The following is a 21,396-nucleotide window of genomic DNA, read 5'->3' on the forward strand; positions in this document are numbered from 1 at the left end:
TTTTTTAATTTATTTATTCATGAGAGAGAGAGAGAGAGAGAGAGAGGCAGAGACACAGGCAGAGGGAGAAGCAGGCTCCATGCACCGGGAGCCCGACGTGGGATTCGATCCCGGGTCTCCAGGATCGCGCCCTGGGCCAAAGGCAGGCGCCAAACCGCTGCGCCACCCAGGGATCCCTATATTATTTTATTTTTATTTATTTATTCATGATAGAAACAGAGAGAGAGAGAGGCAGAGACACAGGCAGAGGGAGAAGCAAGCATCATACAAAGGGCCTGACGTGGGACTCAATCCAGGGTCTCCAGGATCACGCCCTGGGCTGCAGGCGGCGCTAAACTGCGGTGCTAAACCGCTGCGCCACCGGGGCTGCCCCGTATATCTTTTTTTTTTAAAGATTTATTTATTTATGATAGACACAGATAGAGAGAGAGAGGCAGAGACACAGGCAGAGGGAGAAGCAGGCTCCACGCCGGGAGTCCGATGCGGGACTCCATCCCGGGACTCCAGGATCGCGCCCTGGGCCAAAGGCAGGCGCCAAACCGCTGAGCCACCCAGGGATCCCCAATATTTGTATATCTTTTTTTTTTTAATTTTTATTTATTTATGATAGTCACAGAGAGAGAGAGAGGCAGAGACACAGGCAGAGGGAGAAGCAGGCTCCATGCACCGGGAGCCCGATGTGGGATTCGATCTCGGGTCTCCAGGATCGCGCCCTGGGCCAAAGGCAGGTGCCAAACCGCTGCACCACCCAGGGATCCCTGTATATCTTTTTTATTGGAGTTTGATTTGCCAACATATAACACCCACTGCTCATCCCGTCAAGTGCCCCCCTCAGTAGCCATCACCCAGTCACCCCATCCCCCTGCCCACCTCCCCTTGCACTACCCCTTGTCCGTTTCCCAGAGTTAGGTGTCTCTCATGTCACCCTCTCTGATATTTCCCACTCATTTTCTCTCCTTTCCCCTATAATCCCTTTCATATTTTTTATATTTCCCGAAACCATATAATGTTTGTCCTTCTCCCATTGACTTACTTCATTCGGCATAATACCCTCCAGTTCTATCCATGTTGAAGCAAATGGTGGGTATTCGTTGTTTCTAATGGCTAATATTCCATTGTATATATAGACCACATTTTTATCCATTCATCTTTCAATGGACACCGAGGCTCCTTCCACAGTTTGGCAATTGTGGACATTGCTGCTATAAATATTGGGGTGCAGGTGTCTTGGTCTTCCACTGCATCTGTATCTTTGGGGTAAGTACCCAGTAGTGCAATTGCTGGGTTGTAGGGAAGGTCTATTTTTAACTCTTTGAGGAACCTCCACACAATTTTCCAGAGTGGCTGTACCAGTTCACATGCCCACCAACAGTGCAAGAGGGTTCCCCTTTCTCCATATCCTCTCCAACATTTATTGTTTCCTGTCTTGTTAATTTTCACCATTCTCACTGGTGTGAGGTGGTATCTCATTATGGTTTTGATCTGTATTTCCCTGATGGCAAGGGATGCGGAACATTTTCTCATGTGCTTCTTGGCCATATCTATGTCTTCTTTGGTGAAATTTCTGTTCATGTCTTTTGCCCATTTCATAATTGGATTGTTTGTTTCTTTGCTGTTAAGTTTAATAAGTTCTTTATAGATCTTGGATACTTTATCTGATATGTTATTTGCAAATATCTTCTCCCATTCTGTAGGTTGTCTTTTAGTTTTGTTGACTGTTTCTTTTGCTGTGCAGAAGCTTCTTATCTTTTTTTTTTTTTTTTTATGATAGTCACACAGAGAGAGAGAAAGAGAGAGAGGCAGAGACACAGGCAGAGGGAGAAGCAGGCTCCATGCACCGGGAGCCCGATGTGGGATTCGATCCCGGGTCTCCAGGATCGCGCCCTGGGCCAAAGGCAGGCGCCAAACCGCTGCGCCACCCAGGGATCCCAGAAGCTTCTTATCTTGATGAAGTCCCAATAGTTCATTTTTGCTTTTGTTTCCCTTGCCTTCATAGAGGTATCTTGCAAGAAGTTGCTGTGGCCAAGTTCAAAAAGGGTGTTGGGTGTGTTCTCCTCTAGGATTTTGATGGATTCTTGTCTCACGTTTAGATCTTTCATCCATTTTGAGTTTATCTTTGTGTGTGCTATAAGAGAATGGTCTAGTTTCATTCTTCTGCACATGGCTGTCCAATTTTCCCAGCACCATTTATTGAAGAGACTGTCCTTTTTCCAGTGATTAGTCTTTCCTGCTTTGTTGAATATTAGTTGATCATAGAGTTGTGGGCCCATTTCTGATAACATATTCTTCCATCCCCTCTGCATTTCTTGTAAACAGGTGGTTAGATCTAAAGGCTGGAATGCAATTTGGGTTCTTTCTTTCTTTCTTTCTTTCTTTCTTTCTTTCTTTCTTTCTTTCAAGACATTTTACAGATGATATTGAAAATACCCAATTTAAAATAAATTTAAGGGGATCCCTGGGTGGCTCAGTGGTTTGGCACCTGCCTTAGGCCCAGGGCATGATCCTGGAGTCTGGGATCAAGTCCCACATTGGGCTCCCTGCATGGGGACTGCTTCTTCCTCTGCCTGTGTCTCTGCCTCTCTCTCTCTCTCTGTCTCTCATGAATAAATAAATAAAATATTTTAAAAAATAAAATAAAATAAATAAATTTAAATAATAAAATATAATTGTTAGTCATGTAAACCTAAAAGCTGGAAGCCACGCTGCTCAGAAGAGAAATCTTTATTTTCAGGCCACACTCTGGGTCTAGCCAGAGCCCCAAACTCCTGAACTCCTTCCTGGGCCTGCAGAGCAGCACATGCTGAGCTCCCGGAGCCCTGCTCCCTATGGATGCTGCAAGGCTCTGGGAACAACACCTCAGCTGAAAAAGCTACCGCATCCCCATAGGAAGGCCTGTGTGAGAAAGTTCTTCTGTTTAAAGTACCAGCAAAAAATTGACCTACCCTGAGGAATTGGGAAAATTTCTTTTTCCTTATGGATATGACAAATCATATAACAGATTTTGTTCCTGTTTTTGTAAGGCTCCCGGGAGCTCAAAGCCACAACTGAAGCACAACTTTGGTGGTGATCCAGAACTCCATGCCTTTTCCCCAAGCTTATAAGCCTGTTTGAGCTTTGAAATATCTAGCAAGCTAGTTCACTCTCACTGTATGTTTAGATTTTTTTTAAATGTTATTTTAAAGACTATTTATTTGACATAGAGGGGGAGAGCACAAGCAGGGAGCTGCAGGCAGAGGGAGAGGCAGGCCCCCTGCTGAGCAAGGAGCCCAATGTGGCTCAATCCCAGGAGCCTGGGATCATGACCTTAGCCACAGGCAGATGCTTAACTCATTGAGACTCTCAGGCGCCCCTTACTGTATGTTTAAAAAGCTGACTCCAACCCCCCCCCCCCCAAAAGCTGATGGCAGTCCTTTGTGTAAAAGGATATAAAAAGATAAATTTTTTAAAAAATTAGTAGCAGAACAGGACCTAGTTATATTGACTTCTAGCTTTCAATTCTTTATTTCTTACTTTTTTCTTTTTTAAGATTTTATTTCTTTATTCATGAGAGAGACACAGAGAGAGAGAGAGAGGCAAAGACACAGGCAGAGGGGGAAGCAGGCTCCATGCAAGGAGCCCGATGCAGGACCAATTCCGGGACTCCAGGATCACACCCTGGGCCAAAGGCAGGCGCTAAACCACTGAGCCACCCAGGGATCCCAGCTTTCAACTCTTTAATCTTGGGAGAGAACCTTAATTATTCAGCAAAGGCCCTCCACACAAGTCACAGCTAGTGAAAAGACAAGAGAAAGGCAAGGCCAGGCTTTCCTGGAGTTAATGTTCCTTCTAGCTGGGGAGTGTTAAGTGTTCTGAAGCGAGTATGGCCACGGGATGCAGGGAACCAGAGGAGGGAACCCATTTTAGATAGGGTCGACAAGGAGGGTGACATTTGAACAAAGGTTTGGAGGATGAGAAAGAACCAACTCTGAGAAGAGAGGGGGAATTCTAGACGGAAGGAAGAAAAGGAAGAACAAAGGTGGACAGATGAGGTCAGGGCTGTAGATACTTCCCTCTGGAGGTGGGCTGCGCCTAGGCAAGAAGAGGGAGTTTCCTCTCCCCAAGCCCTGCAGGAAGTCTCCCAGTACCAGGCCATCTGCCCTTGGCTGGAGACTGAACTATGCAGCTGTTCCTCCCCCACAGATTGTGGGCACCACCTGCGCTGAACCATGCCCACGGCAGTCTGAGGGTGAAGACCCCAGGCCTTCTGACCCTTGGACTTAACCTTAACAGGCAGCTCCTGAAGCCCTGCCTTCTTATACCACACGTGTTCTGTCCTTGATGTCTGTTCTAGGGGCTGTGCTGCGGGGCAGGAGCCAGATTTCCCCTGGACCAGACCAGCTCCAGGGGAGCCATCCCCCCTGGCCCCCAGGGAACAGAGCTGGTAGCTGGAGAGGTTTTCAAAGCCCGGATGTCAGCTTTCACTAGGCGTTGGTGCATTAGCCACCAACAAATACTTGGGTCAAGTTCAAACCAGAAGAGGCTCCACCCTCCGATTTTGGGCTTACCTCAGCAGGCAGAGGTAGGAAGGCTCCCAGAGAAAGAATCCTAGAACATCAAGCCTTGGGGCTTGGTTTCGTCATGGCAAAACCAGTCTTTAGCTAAACCAGTGCGTTGGCCCTGCTTCCTCTCCGGCCCAGGGTGTGCCCAGTCTTTGCCATAGAGTAGGTGCTGGGTAAACGAACATTTGTTTAGTGAATGAATAAGGGGGCATTAAGAACTTTCAAAGCGGCGATAGTGAGCTGCTATTAGTGGGAGGAACCAAGGAGCTGCTGGACGGCCGTTCGCGTGGGGTCTCCTCTCAGGGAGTGCCGGGGCCTAGGAGAACCTTGCGCGGCCGGGCCAGGGCGTGTGAGGCTAACTCGGAACGGTCCCCGAGGGCGGGGGCGATAGGCCGCGGGCTTAGTTCACGCCCCCGCGCCGCCGCACTCCCCGCACCCGCAAGGCCGGGCCCGCGCCTCCCCGTCGCGCCGCTCTGGCCGGGGGCGCAGCCGGAGGCTCGCGGGAGCTGACGCGGCTGCCGGCGTCCCGGGCAGGCTCCGCTCTCAGGAGCGACGCGCCGCCGCCGTAATTGGAGCCCGCGCCGCACCGCCAGGTGAGCTCAGCCCGCGCGGCCGCGCTCCCGCGACTGGAGGGGGAGGCGGAGGGGGAGGCCGAGAGCGGACCCCACCCCAGCCCCAGCGCGGGGCGGGCCGGAGCCCGCAGGCACCGCGCCCCTCCTTCCTTGCGAGCGGTTCCCTACCCCGCCGCCCCGCCCTCCGCACACGCCCTCCGAGCGTCCCCGGCCGCCCGAGCCCCACAGTGGCCGAGTGACCCGCCCCCCTCAGCTCCCATCCCTTTGCGGTCCCAGCCCCGGGCCAGGCCCTGTGCCAGCGGCGTTCGCACACGCCTTGGTTCCGGGTCTGGGGAGCGTGGCTGGCAGACGCCCCAGAGAAGGCTTCCCGAAAGGGGCTGCTCCGGGGCAGGGTAGGGGGCTCGGGAAGTCGGGGTCCGGGTGCAGGGAGCAGAGCGAGCAAGCGGGGCGGACGGCGGGGCTGTGTGCGGAGCAGGAACGAGGAGAGGGCCCAGAGGAAGGGCTGGGGCGAGGCGGTGTGGACTTGGGCGCAGGGAAGGCCGCTGGCCCGGTGTGAGCGTGAGAACCGGGCAGAGGGCCGCGGGAGCACGCGGGAGGCACCGGGAGCCAGGGCTTGGAAGCTGTTGGGAGGGGCTGGGAGGACAAAGCACAGACGTTTCCGAAGACCCACTTTCCCCCATCTCTGCCCCCATCCTCTGGCCAAACCCTGGGACACTCTTCTCCCGCAGTCACTCCTGACAACCCAGCCCCCATCCGTCCAGAAGCCCAGCCGTGACCCCAGGTTGCTCCTTCCAGGGCAGAAAGCCCTGGACTCCCCTCCCCCGCCTGGAACTCCCCATATGTCCCCGTGTGTAAGGCCAGGGCAGAGACCCTGGGAAAGGGAGAAGCAAGGCCCGGGAGTCCTAATCCCTCCGCCCCCGCGGGACCCTGAGCTGGGAGAGACCTTCCGCGGGTTAACCCTGCTCCGACCTGGGCGCCCCACCAATTCTTCCGGCCTGACTCAGTCAGCGGCGCCTCATGTGACTGTTCTAGTAAACAAACGCTTTCAGAGTCACTGAACTGATCCCCGCACCCCAACAGGCTGCAGGCTGGCGGCCGCCTCTCCTCAGTGAGATTCCCTCCTCCTCCCCAACGAGTGATACTTGGGATGGGTGGCCTGCAGGCCCAGGTGGCATCTGCAGGGCTGGGAGACAAGGAACCCTGCGGGAGGGTATCTGGGGTCTGTGTGGGCCTCAGCCTTTGCTCCTGGCTCACTTCAGTCCTCCCCTCCCCCTATCATGGTGAATTACTTTGTCCTTATTTTTTTTTTAATTTATTCAGAGGCAGAGAGAGAGAGAGACCGAGAGACAGAGAGAGAGAGAGAGAGAGAGGGGCAGAGGGAGAAGCAGGCTCCATGCAGGGAGCCAGATGTGGGACTCCATCCCAGGTCTCCAGGATCACAGCCCAGGCGGCAGGCGGCGCTAAACCGCTGCGCTGCGCCACCGGGGCCGCCCTTCCTTTGTCCTTAGATCTCAGCTCAGCCCTGCAGTCTTCTGGAAGACAGGGGTGTAAGGGTCCTGCCCCAGGGCTCCCTGACCTGAGGAAGAGGGCTGATTCATTCCTGCTTCCTGGAGTCCAGCTCCGGACTCAAGACAAGGACGCTGATGGTACCAGGCCCCAGGATTGTGTCCTCAGAGCTCAGAGTGCTGCCACTAAGTATGGTCAGTCCACTTTCCAATCAGTTGACACTCCTAATTTGGGAAAGGTCAGGATCAAGGAGAAAATCTAGAGAAGGGGTTAAGTAACATGCTCCTCTATTAAGAAATAATTATTTAAAATTTGGAAATAAGGCAAAATGATGACTGCCAGCCCCAATTTGATGACAAGCAGATTGATAAGATGTAAATAATTTCTATCAGGTAGAAAAGCTGGCTCAGAACATAGTGGTTTTATTTCCCTATAGGCATTAGCCAGTTGAGTATGTAGCTCAGCAGTCTCACTGCAACACGTTTTTAATGCCTCTAAATACTTCTGTCGCTCTGGCTCTCTCTCTCTTTTTTTTTTTTTTTTTTTTGTTTCCTTTGGCTCTCTTTGAACTTGTACTTCCACCTTACTGCTACCCTCCTTAAGGCATTAAGTAGTCTCTCACACATAGTCTATATTAACAAGGGTTATGGTTTTATTTTTTATTTTTATTTTATTTTTTAATTTTTATTTATTTATGATAGTCACACAGAGAGAGAGAGAGAGGCAGAGACACAGGCAGAGGGAGAAGCAGGCTCCATACACTGGGAGCCTGACGTGGGATTCGATCCTGGGTCTCCAGGATCGCGCCCTGGGCCAAAGGCAGGCGCCAAACCGCTGCGCCACCCAGGGATCCCAGGGTTATGGTTTTAGCTTTGGAAATTGTGCACTGTGACACTTTTGGAAACTGTTCTATCAAGATGTCCAATTGGATTCAGCAGCCAGAGCCAATTAAAAGCTTTGTTGCAGGAAAAATGTGTCTCATAGGTTCAGCTAAAACTGCCTTTCCTACCTCAGGCTTCCTGGCTCCAATCTATGATTTATTATTGTTTTATCTATTTAGAAATGTTAAGTACACAGGGGCGCTTGGGTGGCTCAGTGGTTAAGTGGCTGCCTTTGGCTCAGGTCATGGTTCTGGGGTCCTGGGATGGAGTTCCGCATGGGGGGGTGGGGGGGTCCCTGCTCAGCAGGGAGTCTGCTGCTCCCTCTGCCTCTGCTCCTCCTCCCTGCTCATGCCCTTGCTCTCTATCTCTCTCAAATAAATAATCTTTTTTTTTTTTAAAGATTTTTAATTTATTTTTATTTATTTATGATAGTCACACACAGAGAGAGAGAGAGAGAGGCAGAGACATAGGCAGAGGGAAAAGCAGGCTCCCTGCACCGGAGCCCGATGTGGGATTCGATCCCGGGTCTCCAGGATCACGCCCTGGGCCAAAGGCAGGCGCTAAACCGCTGCGCCACCCAGGGATCCCTCAAATAAATAATCTTAAAAAAATATTAAGTAGGGACACCTAGGTGGCTCAGCAGTTGAGTATCTGCCTTTGGCTCAGGGTGTGATCCCGGATTCCAGGGATTGAGTCCCACATTGGGCTCCTTGCATGGAGCCTGCTTCTCCTTCTGCCTAGGTCTCTGCCTCTCTCTCTCTGTATGTCTCTCATGAATAAATAAATAACATCTTTTTAAAAAATTAAGTACACAGATACTGTCTTGTAAAATTAAACAGTACTGTTAAAGTCCTGTGGACCATCACTTCCCATCCTAGGTCTGCCCCCAAGCTGACTACTGGTTTTCTGTCTTATATATATCCATGTGCAAAATACAAAGACTCTAGTTTATACGTCTGTATAGATACATAGATATGTTAATGCGCATTTATGTATACATACCACACATATAGACTTAATATGTCTCTATATACATACTCTATTTAATATATGTGTATATATAGTATATACATATATAGAAATGTATTATTTTTTTTTTTAAGATTTTATTTTATTTACTCATGAGAGATACAGAGCGCGAGAGAGAGGCAGAGACACAGGCAGAGGAAGAAGCAGGCTCCATACAGAGAGCCCGATGCGGGACTCGATCCCAGGTCTCCAGGATCATGCCCTGGGCTGCAGGCAACGCTAAACCGCTGCGCCACCGGGGCTGCCCCGAAATGTATTATTTTAGTAGTTATGGGATTTTTTTTCCATAAAACATATTATACTAGATATATTGTTTTGCTTGCTATTTCTCATTCAGAAATAGGATTGGAGATCTATTTTGGTGGGTTTTTTTTGTTTTTGTTTTAGATTTTATTTATTTATTCATGATAAACATAGAGAGAGAGGAGAGGCAGAGGGAGAAGCAGGCTCCATGCTGGGAGCCCAACGTGGGACTCGATCCCGGGACTCCAGGATCACGCCCTGGGCCAAAGACAGGCACTGAACCACCCAGGGATCCCGGAGATCTATTTTGGTACATGAGACCTACCTTACTCTAATTGCTCACATGACAACACAAACTATAAAATACCTAGGAATAAAATTAAGAAATATGTGAGACTTTACACAGAAAGTTATTAAAGATTTTGTTATAGGGACACCTGGGTGGCTCAGCAATTAAGCATCTGCCTTCAGCTCAGGGGGTGATCCTGGAGACCCGGGATCGAATCCCACATTGGGCTCCCTGCATGGAGCCTGCTTCTCCCTCCGCCTATGTCTCTGCCTCTCTGTGTGTGTGTGTGTCTCTCATGAATAAATAAATAAAATCTATTTACAAAAATATTTTGTTATAAAAAATTAAAAGGTGGTAATATTTACAGCCCTGTAATATGTATACATTCTATAAGCAATGAAATGCATAAAGGAAAAAGTAGAAATACACATGCATGTTTCCAAGGCAGCAGCATTGTGTTTTTCCAGGTGGCTTCTCTACCTTTCTTTTTTTTTTTTTTTTTCTTCTCTACCTTTCTAAACATATTTCTGCAATTTGCGCTTGGGGCTTGAGTTATGATGCCTCCTTCCGAAGAATCAAACACATCCATAAATATCCCTGACGCAGCGTGGGCTGCGCCAAGTGCTACAGCTGAGCCAGCCGGTGCTCTGGAAACTTGCGTCAGGGAGACAGTCATGAGCACAGGGGTGGGGCTTTAATTAGGCCTGGAAGGATGAGGAGGCTGATAAATTGGACAGGGCATTGCAGGCAGAAGACTTAGTCTGGAGGTGGGATGATGTTTCTGCATGTAGAACCCTGACTAGGGTGAGACTGAAGGCCCAGGGAGAAGAATGTGTGGTTGAGCCAGGCAAGGGCAGGCATGGCTGGTGTCTTGGCTCCAGCCTTGTGGAGAGCCAAGGTGAGGGGGTCGGGGGACACACCCAGACCTGTGGCTCAAGTTCCAGTTCCATCAAACGGAAGGGTACAGGCGGTGAACTTCCTGTGCCCCCACAGAATCGGGGCCATGGAGGAGCATCTCTTTGCTGCAGAGAGGAGTTCTGTACCCAGAAAGGGTCTTTCCAGAATGCTGGAGCTGGGAACATGCTTGGTGCAGGAATGGGAAGTACTCATGCTACAAACCCTGACCACACCAGGGTACCCTGCAGGCAGCCACCAGAACACAGTGGAAGCTGGGGAGGTAGATTTGCCTCCTTGGTCTATTTCTCTTCGCATCAGTTGGCAAGTGGATGTGTTCATCCAGCATCATGAGTTCCAGTTCTGGGACCCCCGGGAATCCCTTTGAGTAGCGCACACTCTCTAAGGATCCAGTGCCTCTGCTGCAGGCACACAGTGTGGGGAGGGTGACACCTGCTACCCAGTGTGAGGCAGGACCTTCATCCCCTCAGCAGAGTGCTTGGCGGGGGAAACCAAGAGAGCAGGGCCTGGCTCCCAAGCCCCTCAAAGGAAATAAAAGCAGCAGGTCTAGAATTCAGATTTCCTACCCCTCAGAGTTAGGTCAGGTCTATAGCTGGTTTTTATTCCCCCTCCAGAATCTCACCCAGATCCCTTTATTACTTGCCCAAAGTCACCCAGCTAAGGCATGTCAGCATTCATGTGCTAGGCCAATGTCTAGGTCTAGCAAATCTTCAGTTTCACCTGAAACTCCTACCCCACCTCAAAAGAACCTAAGTAAAAATAGGTATCCATTGTAACATGTAACTAAAAAACTCAGGCGGTCTCTTCTCTGGCATGGCTGGGCCAGGTGTTCTCCATGGCTTCCTACCTTGAGGCTCTGCTACACTCTGACATGCCTTCCTTCCCAGACAGGCCTTCTCAAAGTGGTTTATATCGTATGTAATAAATAGGAAATACTTGTTAAACTGACTTTAACAAGTATTTAAAAATTGACAGTACAGGGGCACCTGGGTGGCTTAATAGGTTAAGCCTCTGCCTTCTGTTCAGAATCCCATCAGGCTCCCTGCTAAACAGGGAGCCTGCTTCTCCCTCTGCCTGCCTCCTACCTGTGTCTCTCTCTCAAAATTTCAAAAATAAATTAAGTAAATAAAATCTTTTTAAAAAAGATTTTATTTTGTTTATTCATGAGAGACACACAGAGAGAGGTAGAGAAACAGGCAGAGGGAGAAGCAGACTCCATGCAGGAAGCCTGATGTGGGATCTAATCCCGGGTCTCCAGGATCACGCCCTGGGCTGAAGGTGGCGCTAAACTGCTGAGCCACCCGGGCTGCCCAATAAAATCTTTTTTAAAAAAAATTGACAGTTGACTGTGAGTGTACTCATGCTGTGGAACTCCAGAGCTGGAAGAGGTTCCAGGGAGCTATTTCCAAGTTATCCAAATACTAGATTCATCGGACTACCATGAAACCAGAAGGGTAATGGCAGTGTCAGGGTCAAAGCAAAACAGTCAGACCTGGCCAAAAGAAATTCAGAGGGGGATGTGACAGTCAAGGGATCACAACACAGGGAGAGAAACAGATGCCAGGAAGTCTGGGTGTTGAGGTTCAGTGTGAGTTCAGGAGACGAGATCTGCAGAGGCTGAAGGGCAAAAGAAGGACAAGCAGTTTCTCCGCCCAGCTCAGCACTAACTCAAAGATGAGGACAGTGTGACAGATTCATTTCCCATGCTCTGTAACTGGAGGGCTTGCAGTGCACAGACCCAGTATGTAGCTAACAGGGGCCCTTTCTGCAGCTTGCTCTGTTCTGTGTGCATCATTTTTGCATGGTGTCTCTAGGTCTAACACTCTTCCATTTTCCTGCTGAGCCCTGCTGAGTTCTTCCTGTGATCTCAGATTCTTCTGGTACATGTTGTTGGGAGAGAATCACCCGTGGGCAGGAAAGGCCAGGAGTTGGGGCATTTCCAAACAGAGGTTCTCTATGTATTTCATGGCCTCCTGTGAGATCTTGGAACATGCACGCCTCCATTTCTCTGCTAGGCCCGCTTCCTAATCACAGGAACCTCTGCAGCCTGTGAACGTCTCTCTCCTGGCCATTCCTGTACCCCTGTCTCAGGAGGTGTCAAGCAAAACATGAACTCTATAAAAAGGTGGGAAGAAATAAGGCAGCAAGATGAGCCTGTGGAATTGCCAGGCTTCCTCAAGCTTTTATTTATCTATCTATCTATCTATCTATCTTTTTTTTTTTTTAAATTTTTATTTATTTATTTATGATAGGCACACAGTGAGAGAGAGAGGCAGAGACACAGGCAGAGGGAGAAGCAGGCTCCATGCACCGAGAGCCTGACGTGGGATTCAATCCCGGGTCTCCAGGATCGTGCCCTGGGCCAAAGGCAGGCGCTAAACCGCTGCGCCGCCCAGGGATCCCCTCTATCTATCTATCTATCTATCTATCTATCTATCTATCTATTTATTTAGATTTTATTTATTTATTTATTCATGAGAGATACACAGAGAGAGAGAGGCAGAGACACAGGCAGAGGGAGAAGCAGGCTCCATGCAGGGAGCCCCATGTGGGACTTGATCCCAGGTCTCCAGGATCAGGCCCTGGCTAAACCGCTGAGCCACCGGGGCTGCCCATTCCTCAAGCTTTTAATGAAGAGCCCCCAACCTGAAGATATCCATCAAGAGTCACTCTAATAGAACAAAAGCCACTCCTATCACCCAGGGAGTTCCAAGGAATTTCAGAGCTCTGTGTCAGAAACAGGTCCCAGACTAAACATTAGAACAAAGGATGCGGGATCCCTGGGTGGCGCAGCGGTTTGGCGCCTGCCTTTGGCCCAGGGCGCGATCCTGGAGACCCGGGATCGGATCCCACGTCAGGCTCCCGGTGCATGGAGCCTGCTTCTCCCTCTGCCTGTGTCTCTGCCTCTCTCTCCTCTCTCTCTCTCTCTCTCTCTGTGACTATCATAAATAAAAAAAAAATAAAAAAAAAAAAGAAAGAAAGAACAAAGGATGCTCCTGATGCTCTTATCACTTGGGAAATTACAAGGGTTTTAGGAGCTCTGTGTGGGGAACTGGGGCAGAGACCAATATATATATTTTCTATCATTTCACAGGCTGCTACAATAGAATCTCATAGACTGCATGGCTCAAACAGCAAAAATTTATTCCCCACAGTTTTGGAGATGAAGCCCAAGCAAGATCTGGGTGCCAGTACGGTGGGATTCTGGTGGGAACCCTTTTCCGGGCTGCAGCCTGCCAGCTTTTCACTGTGTCCTCATGTGGCAGAAAGGGAGCAGGAGAGCTTTTTGCAATCTCTTTATAAGGGCACTAATCCCATTCATGAGGGCTTCACTCTTCTGAGGTAATGATCTCCCAAAGACTCCATTTCCTAGCACCATCACATGGGGTGGGGAGTACGATCTCAAAATATAAATTTGAGAGGAAACAAAAATTCAGTCCATAACAAGTGTATTTTGAAAACTGAGAAATGTGCCATAGTACAATTCAGTGAACTTATTCAGATTTTAATGGTTTTACACACACTCATCTATGTGTGTTGTAGAACACTGTGTAATTCATGTCATATGTAGATTTGTGTAACAACTACACCAATGAAAATACAGAATTATTCCATCACTATAGAGATCCTATCTTATGCACCCTTGTCCTCAACCCCTGGCACTTAACTAAATTTGTTCTTCAGCTCTATAATTTTGTTGTCATGAATGATGTACAAATGGAATCATAAAGTATGCAACTTTTTTTAAAGAGGATTTTTTTTTTTTTACAGATTAGGACCCCCATCCTCCTTACAGGTGAGGACCCCATCCTCCCGGGGTGGCGGCAAGGGACGTCTCCTCAAGACCCCCCGTTGACGGCCCACCAGCGCATCCACTTAAGCCAATGCCGACCTAATACAGATTGGAATTCCTTCAGGTTAGAGCTCTCAGAAATATGCGCGCAAAAGGTGGAAAAAGTTGAGTGCACTCACCATGCATGAAACCCTCCGGATGGGGTCCTGGAGGTTTCTTGGATCCCGGACGAGCCCCCAAATGTTGTGCCCAAGACTGCGAATCCGAGAAACCACCAAGGAGCCGACACCGATGCAAACACACAAGGGTTTATTTACAAGCTCGAGCTTGGGTCCAAGTATACCTGACACAGTGGAGCAGGGACTTGGACCTAAAGAAGATTTTTTAAAATGCCTCTGAAGGCAGTGCCAAACTGCTGAGCCACCTGGGAAGAACTGCCCAAGCAGAACTGCCTTGAGATCCATTTAAGATATTTTGTTCCTGGGATCCCTGGGTGGCTCAGCGGTTTAGCGCCTGCCTTTGGCCCAGGATGTGGTCCTGGAGACCCAGGATCGAGTCCCACATCAGGATCCCTGCATGGAGCCTGCTTCTCCCTCTGCCGGTGTCTCTGCCTCTCTTCTCTCTCTGTGTCTCTCATGATAAATAAATAAAATCTTAAAAAAAAAAAAAAAAAAAGGATGTTTTGTTCCTTTTCATTGCCGAGTAATTGTCCATGGTGTGGACATACTTACCATTCACTCACTGAAAGATATCTGTATTGTTTCCACTTGGCTATTATAAATAAGCTGCTATGAACATTCATGCATATATATATATTAAATATTTTACTAATTTATTCGTGAGAGGCACACAGAGGGGGGGGGGGCAGAGACACAGGAGAGGGAGAAGCAGGCTCCATGCAGGGAGCCTGATGTGGGACTCAATCCCAGGTCTCCAGGATCGGGCCCTGGGCTGAAGGTGGCACCAAATCGCCGAGCCTCCGGGCGGCCCTCATGCACATATATTTTTTTAAGATTTTATTTATTTATTCATGAGAGACACAGAGAGAGGCAGAGATACAGGCAGAGGGAGAAGCAGGCTCCATGCAGGAAGCTCGATGCAGGACTCAATCCAGGGACCTTGGGATCATGCCCTGAGCCAAAGGCAGATGCTCAACCACTGAGCTACCCAGGCATCCCCAATGCACATATTATTGAGTGGATATATGTTTTCATTTCTCTGGAATGTGTGCCCAGGAGTGTGATTGCTGGGTTGTATGGTAGGTATATGTTTAGTTTTAAGAGAAACTGCCAAATGGTTTTCCAGAGCAGCTGTACCATTTACATTTCCACCAACAAAGCACTAGTGTTGGTTTCTCTCATCACACACTCCTCCACAGACAGATTATACATCTATTTGTCTCTCTTCATTAGGACATAATGAGCCTGACAAGTGTCAGAACTGGTCACTATCCCTGTATGAGACACTCATATTAATGGGACACAGAAAGAAGCATGCAAGTAGGCCCTTCCTTTCAGCAGGCTGAAAAACAGCAATTTCCTTTCAGTCCATCCCTATCCCCAGCCTCCTGAGGTCATCATCCCATGTCTTCATGCAATTCCTCTGAAATGTCTGTTGTGTTCTTTGCTCTTTACCTTCTAGCTAATGTTACCACACGGTGGTATACACTTAGGGGTTCTCTTCTGGCTTTCAGAATTTCAAGAGGCATGTGTGGTTTGTAGAGGGTTAGACTCATCTTGTATTGATCTATAGAGTATTGTCCATGGATATCTGGCAGGTTGTACAAGATTGACTTGAAATGAGGGGCAGGTATCCATGAGAGATGGTCAAGGATATTTCACAGGACCTAGTCCTTGGTGGGAAGTAGGTCTTTCTCTAGATTTCCTTCCTAGACCCAGGGTCTGGCTAGAGTGAGGCATTGGTACAGAGTCCACTATTGACCTGGCTGCCCCAAACTCAGGATAAGTGAAGAGCCACTTGGAAGAGAAGGAAGTCTTTGATGGGGCCAGCAACACATCCTCCAGGGCTTGAAAGAATAGCTAGGGATCCCTGGGTGGCGCAGCGGTTTGGCGCCTGCCTTTGGCCCGGGGCTGATCCTGGAGACCCGGGATCGAATCCCACATCGGGCTCCCGGTGCATGGAGCCTGCTTCTCCCTCTGCCTGTGTCTCTGCCTCTCTGTCTCTCTCTGTGTGACTATCATGAATAAATAAATAAAATCTTTAAAAAAAAAAAAAAAAAAAGAAAGAAAGAATAGCTAGAAGGAATATGAGCTGAGACCATCACCTATCACCTCTAATAATAGAGATCAGAACAGGAGACCACCTATAATTCTGAAAGACAAAATTAATTCTATTTAAGGTTGTAGGGTCAGTGATTCCATAAGTCCAAGAAGGGAGTGGTTGCTGAGCCCCTTCTGGATACTAGGAACACACAGGCTCTAATTCTGCTGTCTACCACCAGAAGCTTACAGCAACACTTAAACTGATACACTCTTAAGTAAGATGTAGGCATAGAGGGGGGCGCCTGGGTGGCTCAGTCGATTAAGCATCTGCCTTCAGCTCAGGTCTTGATCCCAGGGTCCTGGGATTGAACCCCTCATCAGGTTCCCTGCTCAGTGGGGAGTCAGCTTCTTCCTCTGCCTCTGCTCCTCCCTCTGCTTGTGCTTGCTCTCCCTGTCAAGTAAATTAAAAAAAAATTTTTTTTAAGATTTTTTTATTCATGAGAGACAGAGAGAGAGAGAGGCACAGACACAGGCAGAGGGAGAAGCAGGCTCCATGCAGGGAGCCTGACATGGGATTTGATCCCGGGTCTCCAGGATCAGGCCCCGGGCCGAAGGCAGATGCTCAACCACTGAGCAACCCAGGCGCCCCTCTGCCTTTTCTTCTAGGAGTTTTATAGCTTTAAGTTATATACTTCAGTCTATGATCCATTCTGAGTTACTGCGGTATATGATCAGATATATGGAATGAAGTATGTATTTTTTGCATCTGGGTGTCTAATTGTTCCAGAACTATTTGTTGAAAAGACTGCTGTAGGCAGCCCTGGTGGCTCAGTGGTTTAGCGCTGCCTTCAGCCCAGGGTGTGATCCTGGAGTCCTGGGATCTAGTCCCAAGTCGGGCTCCCTGCATGGAGCCTGCTTCTCCCTCTGCCTCTGTCTCTGCCTCTCTCTCTCTGTCTCTCATGAATAAATAAATAAAATCATTTTTTAAAAGTTAAACAAGACAAAACAAAACAAAAAGACTGCTGCTTCTTTGCACTTTTGTCAAATATCAATGAACTCTGTATGTGTCGGTATATTTTCTAGACTCCCTATTCTGTTCCATTGATATATTTGTCTCTCTTTATGCTGATACCACACTGTCTTGATTGCTCTAATCTTTTAAGTCTTGGTTTTGTCAGGTAGTTCAAGTCTTCCAGCATTATCATTTTACAAAGTTGTTTTTGACTATTTCTAGGTCCTTTGCATTTCCTTTTTTTTTTTTTAAGATTTTATTTATTTATTCACGACAGACACAGAGAGAGAGAGGCAGAGACATAGGCAGAGGGGGAAGCAGGCTACCCGCAGGGAGCCTGATGTAGGACTCTATCCCAGTCCCCGGGATCATGCCCTGAGCCAAAGGCAGACGCTCAACCGCTGCACCACCCAGGCATCCCTCTCGTCTCAATATTGAGATGATATATCCCCATTATTTAAGTTCCTTAATTTCTCTCAATTTTTTATTATTTCCAGAGGAAAGGTCTTACCAATCATTTTTCAAATTCATCAGTAACTATTTCATTTTTATTTATTATTTTATTTTATTTATTTATTCGTGAGAAACACAGAGAGAGAGGCAGTGACATAGGCAGAGGGAGAAGCAGGCTCCCCACAGGGAGCCCAATGCTGGACCTGATGCCTGATGCTGGACCTAATCCCTGGAGCCCAGGATCACACCCAGAGCTGAAGGCAGACGCTCAGCTGCTGAGCCACCCATGCGTCCCTCTTTTTTTAGTTTTTAAAGTTTATTTATTTTTAAGTAAACTCTACACCCATTTATATATATGTTTTAATTTTTAAAAAGATTATTTATTTATTTGTTTATTTGTGAGAAGCACAGAGAGAGGCAGAGACATAAGCAGAGGGAGGAGAAGCAGCTTCCACGCAAGGAGCCGGATGTGGAACTCGATTCCGGGATCCCGGGATCACGCCCTGAGCCAAAGGCAGATGCTCAACCGCTGAGCCACGTAGGTGTCCCTGGAAACTGAAATTTTAAAAATGCAATAGCATGTGCAATAACATTTTAAAATGATGGGACGCCTGGGTGGCTTAGTGGTTGAGCATCTGACTTTGGCTCAGGGAATGATCCCGCAATCGCAGGATCAGGTCCCACATCAGGCTCCCTGGAGCCTGCTTCTCCCTCTGCCTGTGTCTCTGCCTTTCTCTCTGGGTTTCTCATAAATAAATAAATAAATAAATAAAATCTTAAAAAAAATAAAATAATGGGATCCCTGGGTGGCTCAGTGGTTTAGTGCCTGCCTTTGGCCCCAGGGCATGATCCTGGAGTCCTGGGATTGAGTCCCGAGTGGCGTTCCCTGCATGGATCCTGCTTCTCCCTCTGCCTGTGTCTCTGCCTCTCTTTTTGTGTCTCTCATAAATAAATAAATAAAATCTTAAATAAATAAATATACAAATATATAAATTTCAGTTTCTTTTTTATTTATTTATTTATGATAGGCACAGTGAGAGAGAGAGGCAGAGACACAGGCAGAGGGAGAAGCAGGCTCCATGTACCAGGAGCCCGACGTGGGATTCGATCCCGGGTCTCCAGGATCGCGCCCTGGGCCAAAGGCAGGCGCTAAACCGCTGCACCACCCAGGGATCCCCTAAATTTCAGTTTCCAGGGTGCCTGGCTGGTTTGGTCAGAAGAGCATGCGACTCTTGATCTCAGGATTGTGAATTTGAGCCCTGAGTTGGGTGTAGAGATTACTTAAATAAATGAACTTTAAAAAATAATAAAATAAAATTTCCAATAGTTCATTGCCAGTATATAGATATAATATGATTTTTTAATATATAATATGAATTTTGTATAATGATTTTATATCCTACAACCCTGACTTAGGTCTAGAAGTCTTTTTGTAGATTCTAGTTTTACTTCCTCCTTTCCAATCTTGATGCCTTTTTCTTCTTTTTCTTTTTTCCTATTGCACTAGGTAGAACAATATCACAATAGTACAGTATTGATTAGAAGTGATAAGAGCGGACATCATTGCTTATTTTCTTATCTTGGGGAGAAACCATATTTTAGGATTTTTTTTTTAAGATTTTGTTTATTTATTCATGAAAGACACAGAGAGAGAGAGAGGCAGAGACAGAGGCAGAGGGGGAAGCAGGCTCCATGCAGGGAGCCCGTCGCAGGACTCCATCCGGGACTCCAGGATCTCACCCTGGACTGAAGGCGGCACTAAACTGCTGGGCCACTGGGGCTGCCCATTTTTTTAGGGTTAATTGTAATGTTATTTGTAGGTGTTTCATTGATGCCTTTTAACTCAGTTCTTTTTTTTTTTTTAACTCAGTTCTTTTTAAAATTATTATTATTATTATTTTTTGAGAGAGAGAGAGAGAGAGAGTGTGAACCCATAGTAGGGGTATGATAGGAATGGGCAGAGGGAGAGGGAGAGAGAGAGAATCCAAAGCAGGCTCTATGCCCAGTGTGGAGCTGACGCAGGGCTCAATCTTATGACCCTGAGATCGTGATCTGAGCCGAAATCAAGAGTTGGACACTTAACCAACTGAGTCACTCAGGTGCCCCTAAACTCATTTCTTAAAGTGGAAGCTGATGGCATTCACTTTAGGCTTTCCCTCTTTTTTAATCTTTTTTTTTTTAAGATTTATTTATTTATTTATTCATAATAGACACACACACACACACACACACACAGAGGCAGAGACACAGGCAGAAGGAGAAGCAGGCTCCATGCAGGGAGCCCGATGTGGGACTTGATCCTGGGACTTGATCCTGGGACTCCAGGATCACGCCCTGGGACAGAAGGCAGGCACTAAATCACTGAGCCACCCAGGGATCCCTAGAATGATAATTTTTTTTTTATTTTTTTTTAGAATGATAATTTAAAAGCATGTTTTGAAAATGAAGAGTCAGAATACATAAGGTAAAATGAAAGTGAACGCTGAATTAGATTTACATTTGAGAGGAAAGGAAGTTACTATATTGTTCAAAAGAACAAGGAGAACTATGACATAAGTCTGTAAAGAATTCACGGTTTAAGGGAATAAAATATCTAAGATCCTTTCTGTTGGGTACTTTTTACAGGCTGAATTGTGCCTCCCCACCCCACATTCATAGGTTGAAGTCTAAATCCTCCATACCTAAGAATGTCCTGTATTTGGAGATAGGGGTTATTAAATTAACATGAAGCCATTAGGATGAGGCCCTAATTTAACACAATTAAAGGGGCAGCAAGGGGTGCTTGGGTAGCTCAGTCCATTAATGTCTGCCTTCAGCTCAGGTCATCATCCCAGGGGTCCTGGCATTAAGCTCTGGGTTGGGCTCCCTGATCAGTGGGCAGTCTGCTTCTGCCTCTCTCTCTGCCCCCCCACCCCCACTTGTATGTTCTCTCTCTTCTCTCAACTGAATAAATAAAATCTTAAAACAAAACAAAACAAAACAAAACAAAAAAACAACCAGGGTGTCTGGGTGGCTCAGTTGGTTAAGCATCTGCCTTTGGTTCAGATCATGATCCCAGTGTCCTGGGATTAAGCCCCATGTTAGGCTTCTCTCAGCAGGGAGTCTGTTTCTTCCTCTGCCCCTTTCCTCACTCATACTTGTGCTTGCTTTCTCCCTGAAATAAATAAAATTAAATTAAAAAAAATTTTTTTAAAAAGGCAGCAAGAGGGCAACCAAGATAAGAAGAGAGCCCTCAGATATATACCAATATATACCAGCCAATACTGTGATCTTGGACTTCCACTCTCTAGAACTGTGAGAAAATAAATTTTTGTTGTTTAAGCCACTCAGTCTGTGATGTTTTTTTATGGCAGTCCTAGCAAACCAAAACAAGGATATAAAGTTCCATTGGTTTTATCATTTGTTGCTGGATCCAGCTGGGCCTGAAGATGGAGACTACCTCAGGTCTTTTGAGAAGACCTAGTGTTGCCATATCCTAATGGTGGAAAGCTAGTTAATTTCTCTGTACTCTGTGTTTTTTCATCATAAAACAGCACTTAATAATAGGGCAGCCCGGGTGGCTCAGCAGTTTGGCACCTGCCTTTGGCCCAGGGCGTGATCCTGGAGACCCGGGATTGAGTCCCATGTCGGGCTCCCTGCGTGGAGCCTGCTTCTCCTTCTGCCTTTGTCTCTGCCCCGCTCTCTCTCTCTCTCTGTGTCTCTCATGAATAAATAAATAAAAATCTAAATAATAATAATAATAATAATAAATATAGTCATGATCTCAGGGTCCTGGGATCAAGCCCCATGTCTGGCTCCACACTCAGCAGGGAGTGTGCTTGAGATTCTCTCTCTCTCTTCCATCATTCTCTGCTGCTGGCATGCATGCACGTGTGCACACTCTCTCTCTTTCAAATAAACAAACAGATTTTTTAATAAAAGGTGATCAATAAACATTAGGCTA

General features: G+C 47.4%; 1 protein-coding gene across 1 annotated transcript; it reads left to right on the top strand.

The window, feature by feature from the left end:
- The first annotated feature begins 4,156 nt into the window (after window positions 1-4,156).
- LOC112659266 (uncharacterized) lies at window positions 4,157-14,441 on the top strand. Its single transcript, XM_025445859.3, has 5 exons — window positions 4,157-4,225; window positions 4,930-5,131; window positions 6,619-6,810; window positions 13,129-13,315; window positions 13,745-14,441. Exons 1-5 carry the CDS (start codon window positions 4,157-4,159, stop codon window positions 13,827-13,829), a joined length of 735 nt encoding a protein of 244 aa, XP_025301644.1. The 3' UTR covers window positions 13,830-14,441.
- Window positions 14,442-21,396: the final 6,955 nt, after the last annotated feature.

This window comes from Canis lupus, chromosome 18 (assembly GCF_003254725.2).
Source record: "Canis lupus dingo isolate Sandy chromosome 18, ASM325472v2, whole genome shotgun sequence".
In the NCBI taxonomy this organism is placed as follows: domain Eukaryota; kingdom Metazoa; phylum Chordata; class Mammalia; order Carnivora; family Canidae; genus Canis; species Canis lupus.

Bases quoted from the DNA above. Each gene is read 5' to 3' on its own strand.
- LOC112659266 (XM_025445859.3), top strand. From the start codon at position 4,157: ATGCAGCTGTTCCTCCCCCACAGATTGTGGGCACCACCTGCGCTGAAC. The intron at 4,226-4,929 runs GTGAAGACCCCA...CGGGGGCGATAG, and splicing joins ATGCCCACGGCAGTCTGAGG to GCCGCGGGCTTAGTTCACGC. The intron at 5,132-6,618 runs GTGAGCTCAGCC...CTTTGTCCTTAG, and splicing joins AGCCCGCGCCGCACCGCCAG to ATCTCAGCTCAGCCCTGCAG.